This window comes from Eufriesea mexicana, unplaced genomic scaffold (genome assembly GCF_001483705.2).
Source record: "Eufriesea mexicana isolate 0111107269 unplaced genomic scaffold, ASM148370v2 scaffold4744748266, whole genome shotgun sequence".
In the NCBI taxonomy this organism is placed as follows: domain Eukaryota; kingdom Metazoa; phylum Arthropoda; class Insecta; order Hymenoptera; family Apidae; genus Eufriesea; species Eufriesea mexicana.
The window spans coordinates 43,947-66,575 of record NW_016907956.1 but is presented as its reverse complement, the minus strand read 5'-3'; the positions used below and the strand labels follow the sequence as shown (position 1 = coordinate 66,575).

Here is a 22,629-nt window from a genome sequence, read left to right as displayed (position 1 = left end):
ACGATTTTAGTTTATTTCGTTCGTATTGCACTCGAAGAAGGGGCAGAGAGATCTTAAAATGGCAGATAGAGTTTGGACGCTCCAAGATTTGCCTATTAATCTCTGGCGTTTTGTCGCTGATAAATTCTTCACGTCCGTATAGTGACGCGGGAATCCAAATATCTCTTCAAGTTCGGTTATCCACAACGAGTCACTTTCGTCTTTCATCAGAATTGGTTTCAAAGCTAACTTGCCTAGAAATGTCAAAGAAAATGATCTATAAAACTGTCCAATGAATTTTAACTTTTTCTCTATTTTGTAATATCCATTAGGTGATTCTTGTAGAGTTTACTTTTCTGAACACGAATCCGTAATCGAAATTGCTCTATCATCCTTAGTTTCCGAAAATTGTGAGCTTTTCTAAAAATGTACAATTTTCAGCTAAAATGAAGTATTATAGAAAAATTAAAAACGTTATGAAATTTATTGTTGTGCTAAAAAGTAGATGAGGGTATTCCGAGTTTACCAATCTGCATAATTATAATTATTTGTGCTTTTGAATAACTAAAATTGATCATAAAGGTTTGAAAATAAGCCTTTGAGTATACTTTGTACGCATGTTCTGAAATTTTTACAAAAAGTTCTTTATCTGACACGAATTTGTTTCAGAACAACGTATTTTGTAGGTTCTTTCGAAGAAGAAACCATTCAAAAACAGTATTAGGATGATTTTGGATTGTTGATATGCCGGTAAAATATATATCGGCAACCCGTAAGCGGGATTTCACCGCCACGTAACCATTGTTCCCACAGTTTGCTTCATCAGGGCCGTAGTTATGCGTAATCAACACCAAAATCATCGTCTAGTAGATCTCACTTTTTTACATATATAATATGTATATATTTTCATGTACTTTTTTATACTAATCGCAACTTTGCAAGAAATTTCTTTAAATCACTTATAATTTGAAACAGTTCCGTTCTTCCATATAATAAATACGAATGACGTTTTAATATAAAGTTGTTGAAAAATAAACTACCAAATAATTTTTAAGATGAGAATGAATTCTTTAAACATTATTACTTTTAGTGCAAGGCTTCGTTTTAGGTAAAAATACAGAGAAAATAAAAATATTTTGACATACATATATATAACATGAAAATTTTATACTATGAAAATGCGAATGTAGTTATAGTTTATAACACATGTTTATAAATTATCAAATTTATTGTTAATAACAAATTGTTCGCAATGTACATTTATTATAAAAGAGAAGAAATTAATAAATTATTGATTATTAACGCGGAAAAGTAATAATTAATGGAATCATGAAAGTACGAAAATTTTTAATCGGGGTGGGGAGCTCGATCGATCGGCGGCTATATAAGGACGGCCGCTCAACTGTTCAGGCCATTTGTCGGTTCGACTTCGGAAGTGACACATCTAAATTTCTAAGTGCGCGGAAGGGGTGGGGGGTCCAAAATGTGGTTGAGACTAGCCACCCCAACCACACCCCATCCCATTAAACAATTTACTAATAATTTCTTTTATTTTCAGCTGTTAATTATTTTTTTCTTTCGGGTTTTAATTTCTTTTTTCTTTTTTCAGGTATTAATTAATTTTTCGAATTTCAGATGTTATTTTTTCGTTCCTATTTATTTTTACATGAGAATTCGAATATTTCGTAGAATATTCGAATGTCTCATCGTTTGATTGTTTATTTCTTATCGTTGGGTTGTTCATATATAATCGTTGGATAGTTTCTTCCATTTGATTCATCTTCGTCGTTTATATTAGTTTCGCTTTTATTTTTTATCCTGTTACTAATCCTGTTTCAGGTTTATATATTTTTCTTTTTCAGATTTTCAAAATTTTCAAGATTTTCAAGACATCGTTGGACGACGCGGAATGCGTGCGTTTAGACCTAAGTAGATGTAAGTACTAAGATAGATGCCTAGGCTAAGTCTCATGTGCGCGCTTTCTGTACAAAGGTAAGCTACCTAACTTGGAGCGAATATTATATTTTTCCTCCCGTTTTCCCTCTCGTTACCAAATTGAACATAATTGTTCTCACGATAATCGCGATCGTTCTTAAGTACCGACTAGCCTACGCGCCGTACTCTCGTATACTCGATAACTCCATGTTTCGTAAGTCATCCAAACGACTCGTTTCGACACTCACCCTCGCTCCTGCCACCCTTGTCACGCATCGGATCTAGGGTGGTCGGCGGGCTGGCACTCATCTGGGTCAATCCGAGGGTCTGTCGGCCTTAGTCGTCCTGGGCATCAGCGCGTGCACGACCGGGGTATGGGCCCTGTAGCCGTGACACTACATATGGGCCTGCTGTTGGACCCCAGGGATGATTGCTTAATTGCTTTCTACCCCGTGGGGCCGGGGGCCTGCGTGACCGGCTACAGGGCCTCGCCAGGGACCCTCGGCTTGATTTTGGGTGTTTCCCTGGTTCGTCGATCACTCTCGTTCGCGAGTAAGTCATGGCAGAGTCTGTGATGGCTGGGTGAGCTAGGTTCGATCGGGAGGGTGCCGAGGCATGGAATTGTCTTGTACACGACTGTACGTCTCGTAGGCTAGTCGGTCTTTCGAATGATCGCGAACTCGTTCGGGCGCGTCGCGAGTTTTTACTTGCTCGCGTGTGTGATATTTTGTTCCCTATTTTTATGGGAACTTGAAAATATCTTAGCGTTGCGACAGTAGAGTCTTAGTATACCGAATCGAATTCCCTTTGTAAGATAGGAAATATAATAAAGTGTCAGTAGAGTCATTTTAACTTAATTCGCTTCAAGTTAGATTAGGGTACCTTTGATACAGATAGTGCCAGCAGGCTGCGCCACTAGGGCGCATGTCCGGGTCTCGATGCGTAGCCATCTCCTCGTGATGAGACATGGTAATTGGTATCGTTTTCCAAAGAATAATTTTTGGAAAACGATACCTAGCTAAGAGCTACGGACAAAGTTTAAGATATTTTCTATCTCTTGTAAATTTTCAATGTCCTCTTTGGGATTTGAAAATAGAGAGTGGGCAATATCTGTTTAAATGATATTTAAATGAAGAGGACTTAAGGTAAGTAAGGAAAGGAACGCAAGTAAGGGTAGGTAAGTGAGCAAGGTAAGTATAAGGTGAGTATATGGTAAGTAAAATAATTAAAACGTACTACAAAGCAGGACAAGTATTGTCCCGAGAATTCTTCGAAATGATGTCCTTTCTTGAAACTGTTTCGACGAGCGACTTCCTTTTATGTTATGTTATCCTCATACAAAATCGCGAAATCGGCCGAAAATTTTACGGTGAGGTTGCAAAAGTATTGCCCGAGAATTCTTGGAAATGATGTCCTTTCTTGAAACTGTTTCGACGAGCGACTTCCTTTTATGTTATGTTATCCTCGTACAAAATCGCGAAATCGGCCGAAAATTTTACGGTGAGGTTGCAAAAGTATTGCCCGAGAATTCTTGGAAATGATGTCATTTCTTGGAACTGTTTCGACGAGCGACTTCCTTTTGTGTTATGTTATCCTGATACAAAATCGCGAAATCGGCCGAAAATTTTATGGCCTGGCTGCAAATACATTGCCCGAGAATTCTTGGAAATGCCGTCATTTCTTAGAACTGTTTCGACGAGCGACTTCCTTTTGTGTTATGTTATCCTGATACAAGATTGCGAAATCGGCCGAAAATTTTATGGCCAGGCTGCAAATACATTGCCCAAGAATTCTTGGAAATGTCGTCATTTCTTAGAACTGGCTCGGCGATAGACCTTCTTTCATGTTATGCTATCCTGATACAAAATCTCAAAATCGGCTGAAAATTTTACGGCAAGACTGCAAAGGTATTGACCACCCAAGCAGCAGAAGTATTGACCACCCAAGCAGCAGAAGTATTGACCACCCAAGCAGCAGAAGTATTGACCACCCAAGCGGCAAAAGTATTGACCACCCAAGCGGCAAAAGTATTGACCACCCAAGCGGCAAAAGTATTGACCACACAGGCGGCAAAAGTATTGACCACACAGGCGGCAAAAGTATTGACCACACAGGCGGCAAAAGTATTGACCACACGGGCGGCAAAAGTATTGACCACACGGGCGGCAAAAGTATTGTCCAGGTAATTCTTGGAAATGGCGTCATTTCTTGGAATTGTTTGGACATGCGATCCCCTTTCATGTTATGTTATCCTGATATAAAATCGCGAAATAGGCCGAAAATTTTACGGTGAGGCTGGAAAAGCGTTGCTCGAGAATTCTTGGAATTCTCTCGATGAACAACCTTCTGCCATGTTATGTTCTCCTGATACAAAATAGCAAATTCGGCCAGAAATTGTTCCTCGAGGCGACAAAAGTGTTGTCCGAGAATTCTTGGAAATGACGCCATTTCTTGGAACTGACACGGCAGTAGACCTCTTTTCATGTTATGTTCGCCTAATAGAAAATCGTAAAATTAGCAGGGGGTTTCATGCCGACGCTGTCAATTTTTTAGGCCCAATATTCTTTCAGCGTGAGAGCTTCTTTAATGTTATGTTCGCCTAATATAAATTCCTATTAAAAATGATGTTACGATAGTGGGAGCGAAACCTATTCATAGTACGTGATCGTCAAGACAATAAATGAAACTTAAAAAAAAAAACGATATTTTCTGTACATTCTCCATCCTACTAATAACTATGACAAAAATTTAAGTTACTCGTCTACAAACGATATACCCTTCTTCATTGTTCTTATGTCTAATTTATTTTGTATCCTTTCCTGGTGTACGAAAAATAAACTCAATATACCCCTAATGCAAGCCAACCATACCGCGCTAATGCTTTCGATAAGGATAAAAAAATACAAGGATAAAAGATCACAGAAATCTGAAAAGAAACAGGAATGCAGAATGCGCGAAGAGATCTTCTAAACCTCGTTACGTGGTAGACAAGGACAGCAAGCGGTTAGAGAACGACAGAGACGAAGCCGCAATAAAAAATCAAATTACCAAGTTTTTACGATTAATTTATGAACTTTTATAGCCGTATCGCAAAGCTGCATCTTTGGACAATATTCTTATACAATTTTCGTACATAATTTAATGCCAATTAATTAGTTATTAATTATTATTTGAAGACGGACATGATCCAGTAACAACGACCGTTATGATTATTCGTTAAAATATTTAATTATGGACAAAACTAGAAGTAAAATATGATCAAAAGTGATATGAGAACATGCGCAAGAATATTGTTTTTATAACGGGTCCATGAATATCACAAAATAATTGCATAGGAAATAATAATCAATGAACAATTCTTATTACGTTCGACATCGATTCAAACACTCCGAGAAATAATTACCAATAATTTAATAATTAGGAAGAAATTTGTATTTAAAATAATATTAAAAGGTTGCTTAAGGCTGTTTCTTTATGATGCAGTTATAAAAGTTGACAAATTATTCACAGAAATTGAATAATTTGATGATTTTCCTTCCAAGTGAATCGTATTGGTGAATTGTTATTCTCCGTCCATTTCTGAGGGTGGTGCGAATCGTTGATTGGTGCTAATTGGCGCTACCGTTGATGGTAGCCAATAGAAAAGAATTGCGATCAGCGTCATTTATGATTTTTCACGCGAAGTTTTCGACGATCAGCGCGCCGTCTATCAGTTTCAACTGAGAACTCACGGAGGTTTTATCGGATACCTCCTCGCGTATTCTGTGTTCCTGTTACTTTTCAGAGCTTCGAGTTGAAAGTCATAGATGGCTCTGATCGAATGTCACTTGATCTTCTATCCTTGTCTACCTTATCGAAAGTATTAGCGCGATATGGATGGGTTGCATTAGGGGTGTATCAAGTTTACTTATTAATATTCGTACTACGTATCTTATTTTGCTTCACATTTTAGACATTTTTTTAATCCTTTGCTATTTTTACGATAACATGAAAAGAATATAGCAATATATTATTGATCGTTTAGAATTCGCAGAGTATAAAAGCACAACTGAGATCGAAACAATGAATAAGTAACCTAACCATTGTAAATATAAGAAATAGATACACACATATATATATATATATTTATGACGTTTGCGTGTAAAATCATAATGAATTGTGTTTTTTTTTTTTACGCGTATTTACGGGTAAATACGAATTACGCGTAGCTACGGTACTGTCGAAGCTAGAGAAGCGAATAGATGGAGAATATTTTCGATTACGGATTCGCGTTGACGAAAGTAAACTGAAATTTCCGTTGAACGGTGTAATTGAATCGATGATTAACGAGGGTGAAAAGAATGCGTACGTACCTTGTTTCAGCGAGTTTACTTTAGTAGTAACGGTCCGAATTTTCTTGACAAGCGAGTAACGCTGACAATGCGGCGTAAGTATATCTTGTACATCTTGTTCTCCTTGAAAAGGTAACGACTGTGGTTCTATCGGTAAATTATGCCAGTATAACCTCAATCTATGCTGAGGAGAAAAATCTGCCGAGTCTATCACGTCGGGTTCTTGTCCCAAATGCCTGTTACGCAAACGACCGGGTATCTGTATTTCTGGATGAAACTACGAAACGTTTGTCACTTACTTGTTAATCTCCAATCTATACTCGCTCGGCATCGAAGCGACGTTTTCGTATAACCAAAATAGACGACGTTTATTGTTTTTCTTCTTCACTAGCTCCAAGATTCGACGGTATTCGAAAAAGAGGATGCCGGTTCCGTTCGGATCTGAAACGAGATAAGTACGATGGGAGGCTAGTCGTTGGGCGTGCGCGCGCGCGCGCGCGCGTGTGTGTGTGTGTGTGTGTGTAAAACGGTAACGAGTTTGGAAGGCAATTGGTCGAACCATGAAGTCCGAGTCGCATAGGATTGGCCAAGCTAAGATCGTTACACGGTGATCCGCCGATCAATAGATCGATCGGTGCCATTTCACCGATCATTTTCTCCGTGATATCCTTGACGTTGCCCAGGCGAATGATGCGATCGCCGAAATGCGAAGCGCTGACCATCAACGCATCCGGGTCGATTTCGCTGGCGTAGTACGCGTCCACGGCTAAGCCCAACTTTAGAAGTACCAGTAAACCTGAAAAACACCTGCCTTCCTAGAAATCGGTGAACGACTAGAGACGAAGGAGAGAAGACAAGAAGAATGCCAAGCACCTGTAGCGAGGCCATCGAACAGGGACAGAACGCGTATCTTTCTCTTCTCCCGATTACGTTCTACCAGCTGTTGCACGTTCGAATTGCAATTCGTACGGAACATGTTGATTATCTTGTCCTTCCAATTTGCTCGTGGTCGGACGATCATGTCGGGAAACGATCGAGACTTACTGGCGCAGAGGAAGCATTCCCAAGGATCTTCCTGGAGTACTTGCTCGTAGGTCGTCCGGCATAACAGGTGTTTCATGCAAGCGGTACAGTACACCCTGGAAAAAACAGCGATTCCTCAATTTCCGCGTGGATCCCGCGATCGCGAGCGCGTGTATTTACCTTGGGCAATCCTCTTTGTCGCAGATGATCATCATTCCGGACGCGGCGCATACGGTGCAATAGAACTAGCAACGAATCAACCTCCATTACTTACCATATATATACCACGGAGGTAGGGGAAGGGATACTTACGCACTTGGCATCATTGCCGAAAACGAACATACAGGGTTTATATCGTCCCTGAAACGAAAGCATTACGAGAAAATTATTTTCTGTGCTCGGTGTGCTCGGTGTGCTCGGTGTGCTCGATGTGCGCTAGTGATTATACCGTACCGAGCAGTCCTCGCAGAGAGATCCCTCGAAGAACGGATGAATCTCCGTCCTCCTGCTGTCCTCGGGAACTTTTAGACACTTTAGGCACAACGATTCGAACGCGATGTCCCCGTTCATCGCGGATCGTAAATCATCTGGATCGAAAAGAGCAATATCTGGTTTTACTCTGGTTTCTCGTTAGCTCTCGACCACTTACCTCTATTCGCGTAAACTCACCGCTCTTGCTTATCTCGTCGGTCCGTTCATCGTCCACGTTCGGATTGTTCTTCAACTCGTACAATTTCGTTACTATACGAGCGGAATATTTGTCGTATATTTTCACGGAATCTGCTCGTCTGGATGGATCATCGTGCAACGTTGAAGAACGTTGCTTTGCTTTCGAGAAATATCGCAACGCGTCGTCCAGAGTCCAGTTCTCCGTTTCGAATCCCAGCCGAAAGCAATAATCCTGAAAAAAATGGCAAGTTTGACGGTTGAGCGGGAATCCGCGAACGATAGCGGCGTGATCGAGAGCACGCGATGCGATAGATAAATACCTTGGATGCTTGAAGGACCCCGACGAGATAGATATGCTTTTTCGTATTATTTATGTAGTCGCGCATTTTTTCCATACCCTTATCGAATTTCAAGAACAATCGATGATGGACCTGTGGTAGAACGAAAAAGCCGTGTGTTTGGAAAATACGCGGTGGTGGTGGCGAGCGAATGATATCGCGATAGGATTTTGATAAACGGCAAAACTAGTTATTAATTTCCTTAACGTATCGTTGGAAAACATTTTGCATTTCCCTTTACGCGTGAAATTCGTGTAATAATGTTCGATAATTTTTACCTCTGAAAGCTTGTAGTCACCGTACCACATAATCCACTGGCAACCAAAGCTTGGTTCCCGCATGCAACAGTCGCGATAATCGATAATCATTGCTGCGACATAAATAGGGAGCACCATATTTTCGTTTTCTATTCGGCCTCGAAACAGGTGAAAGAATTTTGAAAACGCGCGAAGCAGCAGTTTGCAAAGTGGACTCGATCGTTCGTGTGCTGGAACTTTGCGAATCGACACACACTGATGGTACACATAATACACGAGAGTCGTGTACGCGTTCGGAAAGAGGAAGAAAATCTCTGGAAGAGAGAGAGATTTAGGATGTGCAAGATGGAAATCGAAACGATCGGAAAGTGCGCGGAGAGTATCGCGAGGAGTATCGAAACGATAGTTACCGACACAGCAAGATCGAGCGGAGTTCTAATAGGGTAAAACGAGGGAACGTAAAACGCGTTACCTGGCCACCAGTTGTGTCCGGCGATTTTAGCCCAAGCTATAATTCCGGCATTCTGTTCCTTGAGCGGTAAACGCGTCGGATCTACGTTGCTCCTTTGCGCTGGATCTTTCGGCTTCTCCGTCCACTTTTTCCCCTGACTTTCTCCTGTTTAAAACGTACGTGCCGATCCACTGTTTTAGCGCCGGAGAAAACACGCGCGCCCACAACCGAATATACCTACGTTTTTGGTCTAGCACGTATTTCTCCGTAACTTTTGCGTTCTTCTCCCTCAGATGCTCCAATCTCTGCTGTATTTTAATCGGGTACGGGTAGAATTTCACCTCGTCCAACGCTGCCACGTGAAAAGAATCGATTCAATTCGAATTCCGCGTATACAGGTTAGTCGGTTCGCAAGAGACAGAGAGAAAAAGAAAAAACTATTCGGTCACTTACTTTCGATCGCGTTCGAGTAATTGTTTTGGATCCACGAGAAGTAAGGCTTCGTTAAAGCACAGCCCAATGTCTTGCGCAGTATCTGAAGCAAACTCGCGTCTTGAGTAAAGAAAAAACAATGAAACGTGCTTAATTTCCCGTTCGTTAGTCGAACGGAGTATGGCGTAGAAGGAAGATGAGAGAGAAAAGAAAAAAAATGAAAAAAAAAGAGAAAATGATAAAGAAAACCTGCATGGTTGCGTCAATGGCATGGATTCGCGCAATGTTCAAGTTGTGCGTTAGCCTACTCTCGAGGTTGCACGAGAACGGTTCGATCTGTGTCTTTTCGTTCAGCTGAAACGAAGGTAAAATAGCTGTCAATTCCGAGGGATGCTCGTTGCTCGTAGAGAAATTTAACGGAAATAAAAGAAAAATATACTAAAACGTATATTCACTAATGATATACGAGCTTCTCCGATCCAGTAAACCCATAATTTTCCTGCCTCGGATAACATTCCTACATGGTCGGCATCGATAATCAACGCTGTAATATTACACAGAAAGGTTTACTTAGAACATTGCTGCAGCATCGATTTCGTTCGTCTGGTCTCGTCTGGTCTCTCGCGACGTTTCGTGTCATTTCGTGTCGTTTCGTGTCGTTTCGTCTCGTCTCGTCGCGTTTCGTCGCGTTTCGTCGCGTCGCGTCACGCGCGTTACCTCGATCCTATTACTCCAGCTTTACGTGTACGCGTACACGCGCGCTCGGACTCTGGATCGATAGGTCGCGTCGATCGCCGGTGCCATTTTATCGATAATCGAACAAGCGTGGTAATTCGATAGCGGAAATGGCGACGGCTCGCGTTTAATCTTCGTTCGAACGAAATCAAAGAACGATCGTAAAGTAACGAAAAGCGTGGAAATTCTTGCCTGGCCACCATCCCGAGCAACTGCCCCACACCAGTTTGCCCACGAATAGATCCTTGCCGATTTTCATCGATCCTCGCGTCACTCTTCTGACCTCCTGATATTCTTCGTTCCCTTTGCACGTTTTCGCGCCAAGTCCCTCGCTTTTCACGAATTTTTTCATCACGGGCTCGGCGGTGATCGTGGCGGCGTTCTCGTTCCGAGGCATTTCGCTCCCTTTCGCGTGCGAATCGTTTCGTTCGTTTTCGTTCCACGATTTGCCTTCGTTGGAAATCCTCTCGGCCAACGGAAGCGTGTGAATCTCGTCGAATTTCACCGATCGAGCAGCATCCTCGGCCGCGTATAGCTCGTTTTCCAACGGTTCTCTCGACGCACGGTCGAATTTCGTTCGATTCTCGATCAACGCGTTATCGTCTTCTCTCCAACTACGTCGTTCGTTTCCGTCGCACTCCGTGCGAACCACGGCGCGCGTTTCTTCCCTTCCTTCGTTAATTGGCCACGAACTCTCGAACGCATCGAGTTGGTCGATTTCGATGGTTATCGCGTCGACGTTCGTCGGGCCATCGTTCGCCATCTTTGCCGGATAGAGATGGCTCGCGTGGTTTTCGCGCGACGCGTTTTCTTCTCGGGAAGGATCGCGTCGCGATCCATCGTTTCTATCGATCCGTTTACGTTTCGTCACGGGGGAGACTGGGTTATCGATCGGCGAGGAAAGAGCGGTGCTTCGAGTGCGATAGGAAAAGCGACGCTGCTGTTGATCCACCTTGGAACGGTCCGTGTTTTTGATATCTCGATTCGCCCATTTGCCAGACGCTCCGAATTTGCTTTTACGCGATCTCCAAAACTTGTCCACCGTGACGACGTCGTCTTTCCTGTTTGCAAAAACGTTTCTTCGGGTTCTTCGCGTCCTAGACGCGAATTTGTACGCGAATTTCGACGCTCGTTTTCTCCTTCCGTCGCCGTTCACTCGCTTCGACAGGGAGTCGTTCGAGAAGTACGCGTGCGTCCTTGCGGAAGATTCCGAAGAAGCTTGATCGTTACGCGGAGAACATCTCCCGACGTCGATCGAACGACTGGTCGAAATCTCGGTGTCGGTATCTGCGCGGGATCGTTCGTTCGACGCCGTGTCCGATATTAAGCCCAATTCCATCGCGCATACCATGGACCACACGCTTTTCTCCGCCCATAGCTGCAACGGATCCATCCTGGTTGATCGGTTGATCGGTCGGTCGGGACGAGACCTGCAACGAAGCAACGAGAGTAACGAATCGGCGGTCTATCGCGCGGACAGAGTCCGGGGAAGAGTTCGGAAAGAGAGCGACCGAGTGCGTCGAAAGCGGAGACGACGCTCGAGATGCACGGTAGGGCAGAGAGAGAGAGAGAGGGAGAGAGAGAGGGGGAGGGAGAGAGAAGGTAGCGCGCGCGACGAACCGAGGAGGAAAGATCGAAATCGCTTTTCAAACAGCATCGTGGAGGGTTGGGAAGAAAAAAGGAGGGTGAGGGGTAGGGTTGAGGGTTAAGGGGGGTATGCGATCCACGTGGCGCCTCGAAAGGCATTTCTCGAGGTCGCGGCGTGCTTTGCCGGGGTCGACCTGATGAATGGAAACGTCGGTATTATTGTGTTTACACGCGGGACACACGGGGGCCTCTCTCGCTCTCTCGCCACACTTGGCGTGGAAACATTCATTCATAAAGCGTTCCGCGCGTTCCTCTCACCACCGCCTGGCCCTCCTCCCTAGCCCCGTCCGCCTCTCACCCCTTGTTCCGTTCCTCTCCTCTCCTTTCCTCTCCTCTCTCCGCTCTCTCCTCTCTCCTTTCTCTCTGCGCCGCTCCGCGCCACTCTCCCGCCGCCGTTATACCCCTCTACGCGAGGGTAGGTACACGACCCTCCGTCGAGTGTAGAGGGGTAGTACCAGTGACGTAGCCAGAATTACGACAACGACCTGCTGATTCGCTTATTTTATTGTCCCCCAGGTCGTGTCCACTCGCCAGTCGGCTCGTCGAGGCCGCGTTCTCGATTCTTTAACGCGCCTCTCGGCCTCCTTAACCGACATTGTCGCCATCAACCTCTGTCTCTTCTTTACTTCTCTCTTCCTCTCTCTCCACTTTGACGCCGTTAGCGACGCACGCTGCGAGATTTCTTTCGCTTTAGACAAATGGTGGAAATTCGAATGGAATAGAGGCGCGAAGGGTTTGCAATTTTTAGTCGATACGAAGAAGGCAAAGAAGGAGGGATGGATGGGAAGGAAGGAAGGAAGGAAGGGAAGAGAGGAGAGATGGAGCGAGAGCGGGTTGTCGACCGACCGACCGTTCACCGTTCACCGTGCCGTGACGCTTAAACGTATCGTTAGGTGTGTGTTTTCAAAGGATACTCGAAGCTTCGGAATCTCGCGCACGCGATCCTGCGTAGCGTTCTTAGCCGCAGAGCGCTTCGCCGCGGTGTCGGCGATCTCGCGTGACTGCCTTCGCGTTACGATCTCACGCGAGAGGCTTTTTCGCTCGACTAAATTTCGCACGGAACATCGATCGACACGCGCGCGCGCGCGCAAGAATTGTACGCGATTCGCGTGGTTTTTCGAAAAAAATCTTTGTTCTCGCCCGAGCGCGAATTCGAAACGATTCTCCCCGGTGGTGAAACGAGAAAAACGGTGAATCGAGAAAAGCGGTTCGGTGAACCGCGCTCTCGCTCTCTCGCTCTCTCTCTCTCTCTCTCTCCCTCTCTCTCTCCCTCGTATACGCGATCACGGACAACGACGAACGATACAGTAGTGTTTACGCGTACTCAGCTGATATGAATGGACTAGGAGCGCGAGCGAGTGTACGTATTTGTGGATTCGGTCATGACGACTTTCAGTATAAATTGAAACTTCTCGAGGGTGTCTCGTCGGCGGCGGGAGAATGTCAAGGGGCGAAGGACAGAGAGAGAGAGCCGGTTTACCGGGAGCACCGGACAAAGATGGAAAGAAGCGTCGAAAGAGAGGGGAGAGAACGAGCGAGGGAGCGACCGACCGACGGAGAGACGGAGAGAAAGAGAGAGAGACGGATCAGCGAAGGGTACAAAGCCACGAAGCTGGGTCAGTTCCGTTTAGTACGAGGTAGGCTACGATTCAGTTTGGATCGGAGGAGGTGCACGGACTCGAGAGAGATCCGTGCATCGCGTAATCGTCCACCGAAGCAACGCTCTCTATGACGCGTCCCATCTTCTCGCCTTCCACGTTTCTCCCGTTTTCAACGCATTCCTAGTTTCCCCCACTTTTCCTTTTCCTTTTCCCTCTTTTCTCCTTTATCCGTTCGTTTATCCTCCTACCCATCCCCTACTATACGCCGCTTTCACTCGGAACGATTTCGCGCAGAAAGGACCCGCGTAATCGTCCCTCGGTGTTTCGTTTCGATTTTCGAAACGGACGAGATGCGGGACCGTGGAAAAAAGAGGTTTCGAAAGGGTGGGTACGCGTAGGCTCACGCTAGAGTGAAACGAGCCGCGGCCAATCCACGGCAATTCGCTCGCGCGCACGCGCGCGCCTCTGTTCCTCCTGTTCCTTTTTCCTCGTTCGCTCGCGATTCTTCGGGCGAGTCGTTTATCTCGATTGTTCGCTCGATCGCGAAGCGTTGCGTAGAGAGCTTCGTATTTGCGCGGTGGACGCAATGGGCGGGTGAAGGAGCTCTCCCGCCGAGAGATGAGGAGGAAAGAAGGTATGTAGGCAGGCAAGCAGGTAGGTACGTAGGTAGGTAGGTAGGTAGGTAGGTAGATAGGTAGGCAGGCAGGCAGGAAGGAAGGAAGGAAGGAAGGAAGGAAGGAAGGAAGGAAGAAAGGAAGAAAGGAAGGAAGGAAGGAAGGAAGGAAGGAAGGAAGGAAGGAAGGAAGGAAGGAAGGAAGGAAGGAAGGAAGGAAGGAAGGAAGGAATGGCGGGAGGGGGGGAGGGAAGGAAGGGTAGGAGGGCGAGAAGATAGAAAGGAGAAAGGAAGGCGGAAGGAGAGAAAGGAAGGAAGAAACGAGGTAGAGAAACGTACGAAGAGAAGAAAGAACTAGGAAGAGAGGGCTCCACTCGCCTAGCGCAGCGTGGGCTTTTCTTGTATTCTATTGATTTTTCCGAAAGTTCGCGTGGTGGGAGTCTGGCAGGCAGCGGTGTGCGAGCTTGGCCAGGAGCGTGTTTGCGTGAGCTTCGACGACGGTATCGTCTTTTCCGTCTCTCTCCCTCTCTGCCTTCTTCTCTCTCTCTCTCTTTCTCTCTCTGTCTCTCCCTCTCTCTGCATACGTCTCCCGCTCGGTCGGTCGGTCGCAGGGCACCGCGAGCGAGGATGGCTCGCTGCTCGCAGCAGGCGCGCGCGTTCTCTTTCCTACTCGAGCGCCTCCTTTCGTTTCTCCGCCGATGGTTCTCTTTCTGTTTCGAGGATCGGTCTGTACGAGCGCTTCCCACTTGGTCGCGAGCTGTGCTCGTCTCTCGCTCGGTCGAGCGGCGCGCACCGGCTTCCCTCTCGCTCGCTCGGCTTTGCGTGAAATCCACCCTCGACCCTGCCTGCTTCGGCTCGTTCGCGCTCGCGCTGCTGCCCGGTGATATACGTATACGTATGACTGGTCAGTGCACGCCCGCGCACATGCACATGCACACGTACACGTACACGCAGCACGCGCGCACCAGCTATTCGAAACAGGAGCGTGTTAAGGAGTTTGACTTTGACATTATTTTTAAAAGATCGCGCGCGCCACCCGTGGCATATCGGCGCGCGATCGAACTATCGCCATCTATCGCGTACACCCGTGTTCGACCGAGCAACGCGCCACGTTTGTCCGCGTCGCGATCGCTTCGTCGAATATTTCCAAACATATCCTTCTCTCTCTCTCTTTCTCTCTCCCTCTCTCTCCGTTCTCTTACGCGAGGACAAATATTCCAAGTTTGTTTCTCGCCTCGATCGTCGACCCTTTCCATCAACGAGGAATCTCCACAACGACCATGTTAGAAGATCGCGCGAAGTAGCGCGGTGCAATCGCTCTTTGGAGCGCGCGCGGATTCTTGGAATGGAAAGAAACCGCTTACGCGGATCTCGCGGGGCGAAAGGCGCATCGCTTCGGTCGATCGGAACCACGATCGTCGATATCGAGACGTCGCGGTGCGTTTCGCCTCCAGGCGAAAGGAAAAATTTGCAATTGTCGCGGCGGTGGTGGTCGTGGCTATGGTCGCGATCGAGGGGGCGAGAGAAACGCCGCGGCACGGTTTCTCGGTACAGCCCTGGGTATCCCATCCACCTACATCGCGGCAGGGTCACCGCATGCACCACTACCACGACGTTCTATCGTGCATACGTGTACGCGTACGTGCCCTTATATACGACGGAGCTGTCTCGGTTTCTCCGTCGGTCGGTCCCTCTCTCGCTGCCGGCCTCTCGACCATGTATATACGCGCGAGCGCCACCAACGAACCAACGACGAACGAGCGAGTCCGCGCGCACGTTCTCCCACTCTCTCGCTCCACGCGCGTACGCACGCACGCACACACACACACACACACACACACACGCACGCGCGCGCGCGCGCACGTATATATAGAAGCGTATATATATATACACATATGTGTGTGTATATATATGCATATGTATATACGTATATATGCGTATATAGAGATATACACGCGAGTTCGCACACGCTGGCGGTCGCGCTCGAGCTCGCTTTCCCACTCCGATGTACACCCTCGCGGCGGACTCGGTCGAATGGATTGCACGCGTTACACGGACACGCGTGCACCGAGCCGCGTTTCGACGCGTGCATGCACCTACGGTGAAACGCTGGGAGCGCAAGCCGCGCGCACGGTTCGCCGCCGCGGCCAGGCACTCGGCCAGCGAGCCAGTTAGACTGGCAGGAAATCGGCCAACCAACGGCCGGCCGTGCCGCGCGTCCCTTCGATCGATAAGGAGGATCGATTTTCCCCGCGGAATCCACCACACACTCTCGACTCGCGGCAACTGCCTCTTTTCTCGCGACTCTTTGAAAATTCTTCGATTCGCGCCTTACCGTGTTTCGCGTCGTGGTTTCTCCCAATTTGTTCCGCGGATTCGACGAAGAGACAGAGAGGGGGAGAGAGAGAGAGAGAGAGAGAATTTCGCGATACCGCGGCTAAAACTCGAGGTCAATTAGCGGCTAGGCCGACTGTACTGCCGATGGTACGCGGGAGTTTCGAAAGGCCGCTCCCGTCTCGAAAGGAATCGCGTCCATCGAAGACGTCCAGCTCGAGAAAAGGATATCGCGTGCCAAGTTTCTCGTCGAGGCTCGAAGGATTCGGTTGCGACATTCCGGCGATCACGACGTTGTCGCGTAATTTGCATAATGCCATCGGTACCGACGCGAGAACGTACGCGGACAGGATGAACGGTGGACCTTCTAGCAAATACGATCGTTGCTATGACGAAATCGCGAACGGCTCGAAAATCTGCTCCGAAAATAATTATACGTAGAAAAACAGGGGGAGTGAGAGAGAGAGAGAGAGAGAGAGAGAGAGAGCGAGAGAGAGAGAGCGAGAGAGAGAGAGAGAGAGCGAGAGAGAGAGCGAGAGAGAGAGAGAGAGAGAGAGAATGTCACGGATCGATTTATCGTTTATCGTTGGATAACGATCGACGATCTTTAATACGCTGTTGGAAAAAACGATACGAAAAGAATGATACGGGAATAAAATTTTCAACGAACAAACGCGAAGGAAAGAAAAGGAAAGGAAGGGATCCTGAACGGTAGAGTAGCTGGCACTATCGTTATCGTTGTTCGTCTTTCGTGGCATCGACGTTGCTATTGCCGATGTTACCGTTGCTGTCTCCGGCAACGTCGTCGTCGTCGTCGTCGTCGTCGTGTTCGTCATCTTCGTCGTGGTCTTGGTCGTCGACGTCGACGTCGTCGTCGTCGTCGCTGCCGCGGTCGGCGGGAGGCTCTGAAACCGAGCGAGACCGAACGTAGTCGATGGAGGTCGGAAACGCACGAACCTCGCGGCTCGAGCGACCGAACCAGCGACACGACCAAGCAGTGCGGTGCCGACTCTTGCTGCCGCGGTTTCGACTTCCGTGGTGTGCGTGGACGAGTGTTTACGCGATAGCGGTCTTCTCGTCGAAACGAATACGGAGCAAGGCGTACGCAGTAGGATAGGAAAAGAGCGAGAGAGCGAGTGAGAGAGACAGGGAGGGAGTGAAAGAGAGAGAAAGGGAATACGGAACGGAGTCGAGGAAGGAAGGAAGGAAGGAAGGAAGAGAGTGTGAGAGAGAGAGAGAGAGAGAGTGAGGGTAGAGGGCGAGAGAGAGACGAAGGAGGACGAAGGAGAGAGGAAAGAAGACGAGAAGAGGAGGCCCGTTCGCGGTGGAGTCGCGACGTATCGTTGCGCCGTATCGAGGTTTAGAGGAGCGGTACACGTCGTCGCGTTATCGGAAGCGAAATAACGCGACGAGTCGTCCGGCTGGCGAGACGACTGAACACCGCCGACGCTCGTCCAGGGAAACAGAGAAAGAGGGTGGAGAGGAAGAGGGGGACAGAGGGAGTGAGAGAGAGAGAGAGAGAGAGAGAGGAGAGGGAGATAGACGGATAGATAGACGGACAGATAGAGAGAGAGAAGAAACGAGAGGGAGAGAGAGGGAGAGAAATAGAAAGAGGTAGAGAGCTAGAGAGGGAGAGAGAGAGAGAGAGAAAGGCGGAAGGCAGGGAAAAAAGAGAAAACATCGTGCCGTCTTTATCGTCCGGGGCGTGGGTGCAGCGAACGCGAATCCCTCGGACGAAACCGCTTTGCCGCGAGCAAACGACGAGCGGGAGCGAGGAAAAAGACGCGGAGAAAAAGAGATGGTCGAGGACGGTACGGATCCGTCGCGAGAATCGAGTCGAGTAGCCTTTTCTTCTCTCGTCGGAACGTCTTGAGGAGGCCCGAGCAACGGTGTGGCATCATCGCGGGAAGTCGAGGAACGACGAGAGACGAGTAGTAGACGTTGCGCGTGCAACGGACGAGGAGGAGGAGAAGAAGAAAAAGGAAGAGAAGAATAAGCAGAAGGGAGAAGAAGCGGACGAGGAGAAAGGAGATCGAGAGAGCGGAGCGATATACGCGGAAGAGGAGAAACTTGGGAAAAGAAAGTTGGGAGCCGGGAAGGATATTATTCGGCACGGCGAGCAGCGATCGCCGCGGTGGTGGTCGTCGTCACGTGTAGCCGCGTGCGGGTGAAAACCGTGAGAGAGCGCGGACTCTGGAAAAGGAGCGAGACGATTTCGCGGTCTCGAGCGGAAAGTAGCAGCGGAAAGTAGCAGCCAAAGACGGACACCGTGGGTCCGGCTAGCGGACGACGTTTACCTCTCTCTTTGTCCGTCGGCAGACTCGGCTGCGAGATTTTTCCTTACGTCGATCGAGCGTGGTGGTCGACGAGAAGAAGGAGGAGAAGGACGACGACGACAACGACGACGACGACAACGACGGCGAAGACGACGACGACGACGACAACGACAACGATAACAACGACGAGAGCTCCGACGGTGGATCGAGGAGGCGTTATCAAGACCGGCCGCCGGATATCCTGGAGGACGATGACGATGGTGGTAAGAAGGATCGCGAGCGGTAACCGGAGGACGAGTAGCACGAGAGGACTCGATTGAATCTCGATCGAAACTCGATCGAATCCGCTCGATTGGCGGCGATCGTCGCCGCCATCGCCGTCGTCTGTCGCCCCGTAGCCGGCGACCGTCGTCGGCGACCGACCGGGCGAGCCGTCGGTCCCGTCGTCGCGACGGTACCAGCGGAGATCGCCTATCGTTTTACCCTGCTATACCGGTGTGACCAGTAGTAATATAATAACACGCAGTGTACCAGTGAGTGTCGGTGCGAGCACGAGCGAGTGGCGCGGAATCGCGCGGGATCGCGCTAGCCTGCCGACGGCTCGCGCCTTCTCTCCGCGAAGCCGTCGGGGAGGGCGGACTGCTGTCTAGCTCGTCGTCGCTTTGCCAGCCAACGAATCCACGCGATTCCATCGTCGTCGTGGTGGTCGTCGTGGTGGTCGTCGTCGTGGTCGTCGTCGTCGTTGTGGTTGTTCGAGTAGCGTCGCTGGCAGAGAACGACCGAGGAAACGACCGAGGTGCGTGGTGCGAGGGGAACCAAAGGTGATCGTACCATTTGCCTGGAGAATAATCGCGCAACGATAATCGACGAGGATGCAGGTGGCAACGCTGTTTAGGGAGAGCGCCACCCTGCTGGGTGCCTCTAGCCTGGATCCCCCGCAGACGCATCATCACCAGGCTATGCATCCTCAGCAGCAACAGCAGCAGCAACAACAACAGCAACAACTTCAACAACATCCCGCGGACCTGCATTTAGCTCATCACATGCAGCATCACTACAAATTGTAAGTCTCTTTGCGATATTTCGTTCGCGTGGCGCATTTTAAAAAGGCGGCGCGCGGTGCAGGAATGGCGGAAAGGCGGGTTCCGACGGCGAGGAAAATGCGGCAGAATGGTCGCCTCGTTTGCCTCGGAGGCTGCGGAAACGCGACGTCTCTGGCCGCGATGGTACACGATCGGTATCGAAGAGGGTAAATATTCGTTGGGACGGATGGAAAGCTCGCGCGGTGTTGGTCGGTGGCCTCCGACGGAGGACGCGGAGCGTGCAGCGACGGAAAGACGATAACGTCGTTTGGAACGGAGAATACGCGCGGATCTCTCGATCGCGGTTCGAACGACTTCCGTTCTCTAACGACGTCTTTGTTCCGGTGGCCGATGCGACGGGATCGACGCGCGGAACGAGAACGCTGGGACGGAGAGAATGGGAATCTCGTGGTCGATTCCCGTTCGCGGCCCTTCTTCCACCGACACCGTTATCGCGTTGTCGCCGATACGAGAATGTCTTTCCGTCTCCCCTCTCCATCCGGTGGTTGTCGCGGTTCCACCCTTGGTTTCCGACCTCGGCCTTTTTACCAATTTCGTCACGCGCGCCGCCAAGGGACAGGGTAGCATTTGTATTCGTTGCGCAAGGTCCGGTCGTGCCCTCGTTCCTTAAACCGTACAATTTGTTCGAGGTATCTCCGCGCGCGCTCTCTCTCTCTCTCTCTCTCTCCCCGAGTTTCCAGCGGACCGTGTACAGTCCGCGTACAGTCGGCCCCGCGTGATCGATGTCACCGCGATAACCGTGGAAAAGGTAACGCGCGCCAGTCTTCTTCTTCTTCTCTCTCTCTCTCTCTCTCTCTCTCTCTCTCTCTCTAAATTCGTCGCCGAGCGTTTTTTCTCCGCGGCGACCACGACGAGTTTCTTTTCTACGTGGCACACACGCGTCGGACGTCCGGCCGGCCTAGAAGCGGAGACGCGATAAACGCGGCCGCGTCTGCTGCAAAGGCAGCGGAGAATCGAAGGGAACCGAAGCGAAACCGAGCAGAGAGGCGAAACCGCGAGAAGTTTGGACCAGACGCGAGGCCGCCAATAGGTCAAGGCTAGATTCCGTGCTTCGACCGGTATCCGCTATCTCTAGCCTAGCCGTTTCCCGGCAAATTCCTCGCCAACTTTCCTCGCGCGCGCCACACCAGCGCGCGTTTCTTCTTCCCTCGACGCGGACGAGCGAGCGAGCAAGCGAACAAACAGGCTGGCAGGCAAGCCGCGATCCTTTCGCTCGCACGGATTTCACCGGCCGTCATCGGAACTCGATAACGGCTGCCGACGACCGGTCGACGAAGAAGCGGCTGTAACGAATTCCTAGTGGACGAAGCGCGAAACGGACGAGATCGCGGTCGTGGTCGTGGTCGCGGTCGCGGTCTCGCCGCGAAAACGATCGACCAGATACACACGGTGGAAGGTAAACGAAGCCACGTGGCGCTGCGAAAGACGCGTTTCGGAGACGGACCAAGAAGGAGGATATTTCGCGGATGTCGCGTAGCCGTATACCACTGGTCCGTGTAAGAGAAGGCGGCAAGCGTGGTCACGTGTCGCGGATAAATCGCGTTCCACCGATAAAAATCGACCTCGTCGATAAGATAGAGCCTCCTGCCTCTTGCACTCGTCCTCCCTTTCTTCGTATCTGCCTCTTCGTCGCTCGCCGAGGCTCTCTAGAGTAGAGAGCCGCGGGTCGGTAGGTCGGACGTAGTCTCGTGCACCGAGTTATTCGCGTATTCCGTGAGTCGCGAATACGCGGACGACCTACGAGACTCGCGAATCGGTTTCGACAAAGCCCCGGTATTCTTCTCGTCGCGGCAATTTAACACCGTTTAAAGCCTCTCGCGGAAAAAACGAGCCTTTCCCCTCCCCCCCCACCACCGTCGTTTGCTCGCGTAACGAATGCGTTCCGTCCAAGGACGCATCTCGAACGGACAACTCGGATCGTTTATACCGTATTCGTGATCGAATCGGCGACCGTGGTCCGAGAGACCGTATAGCCCGAGAAGAGCCCGTGGAAACCGGCGCCGACTCGCGCGATTCGGGAAACGGCGAACGAAGCGGACGGAGCAGACGGTGGATAGGGTATTCGCGACGCGTATTCCAAGGCGGAAAAACACTCGGCATGCCGGAGGATCGGTGGGTCGGTTCGGCGGGTAGCGGAGCGGAATGAAAAAACGAGTGGTTCGGAGCGTGGAAGAAAGGACGCGCGAGGACTGGACGTGCATGACTTTTCGAGTTAACGCGCGTAAATCGCATTCCGAGCGACGCGAAACCCTAGCCTCGCGTCTCGACTGGTTCTCCTCCGAGTTTCCTCGCGCGTTCGCTGTACTTTTTTTTTTTCTTCCTTTTTTTCCACTCGCGCTTCTCCTCGCGCTTCTTCCATTCCTTCTTCCTCCGATTCCCTCGGTTCTCGTCCGCGTCCCCCTCCCCCCGCCCCTCTTCGCGTTTCTTTCCTCCTCCTTCTCCTTCTCCTTTGCGCCGATCGTTTTACCGAGCTCCTTTGCACACCGACTCGACCGTCTTTTTTTTTCCCTTTCTTTTTCCTTTTTTCTCCCTTCGCGCCTTTACACTCGGCTCTTTCTTTTCTTCCTCGCTACGCGTCTCGCGTCTCGCTCTTTCTCCGTGCCTCTCCTTTCTCTCGCGTCTCGCACGGTTATCTCCCTCGCGTTTTTATTTTAGCCCGAAGCAAACGTCGAGGTGGAAACGGAGTGCCGGAGGGAGAAAGGGTAGGAGAAGAGGAAAGGAGAGAGAAGAGTAACGGCAAAAGAGAGAATAAACGCGCGAGAGAAGGAAAAGTAGGAAGGAGGAGGATGCGAAAGACGGGAAAGAGGCGCGGGGCGAGGGAACGGAAGAGACGGTCGTGGCGGAGGCGGTCGCGGGGTGCGGGCAGTCGACTGACGGGGGCGGCGGGGGCGGCGGGGGCGGCCGG

At 49.6% G+C, this 22,629-nt stretch overlaps 2 protein-coding genes across 2 annotated transcripts in view; one reads left to right on the top strand and one right to left on the bottom strand.

The window, feature by feature from the left end:
• Positions 1-6: 6 nt before the first annotated feature.
• Dnmt3 (DNA methyltransferase 3) lies at positions 7-11,543 on the bottom strand. The gene is made up of 17 exons (XM_017899607.1): positions 10,343-11,543; positions 9,871-9,959; positions 9,665-9,769; positions 9,437-9,518; positions 9,225-9,335; positions 9,005-9,148; positions 8,554-8,645; positions 8,258-8,368; positions 7,938-8,169; positions 7,722-7,855; positions 7,581-7,628; positions 7,449-7,513; positions 7,119-7,384; positions 6,805-7,041; positions 6,545-6,686; positions 6,267-6,481; positions 7-233 (listed from the first exon to the last, which is right to left on the bottom strand). Exons 1-17 carry the CDS (start codon positions 11,541-11,543, stop codon positions 7-9), a joined length of 3,501 nt encoding a protein of 1,166 aa, XP_017755096.1.
• Positions 11,544-17,600: 6,057 nt separating this feature from the next.
• The window catches only part of Tdg (Thymine DNA glycosylase), a 37,717-nt gene continuing 32,688 nt past the window's right edge, over positions 17,601-22,629 (top strand). Inside the window, exon 1 of the mRNA XM_017899889.1 lies at positions 17,601-19,684. Within this exon, the coding sequence (XP_017755378.1) occupies positions 19,494-19,684 (191 nt within the window). The 5' untranslated portion in view covers positions 17,601-19,493. The remainder of the gene's footprint in view (positions 19,685-22,629) is intronic.

Excerpts from the sequence above, each read along its gene's own strand:
- Dnmt3 (XM_017899607.1), bottom strand. The coding sequence starts at position 11,543 with ATGGATCCGTTGCAGCTATGGGCGGAGAAAAGCGTGTGGTCCATGGTA. Across the intron at positions 7,856-7,937 it reads CGACGAGATAAGCAAGAGCG|ATGATTTACGATCCGCGATG; the intron begins GTGAGTTTACGC and ends TTTTCGATCCAG. Across the intron at positions 7,042-7,118 it reads GTTCGATGGCCTCGCTACAG|GTTTACTGGTACTTCTAAAG; the intron begins GTGCTTGGCATT and ends GGTGTTTTTCAG.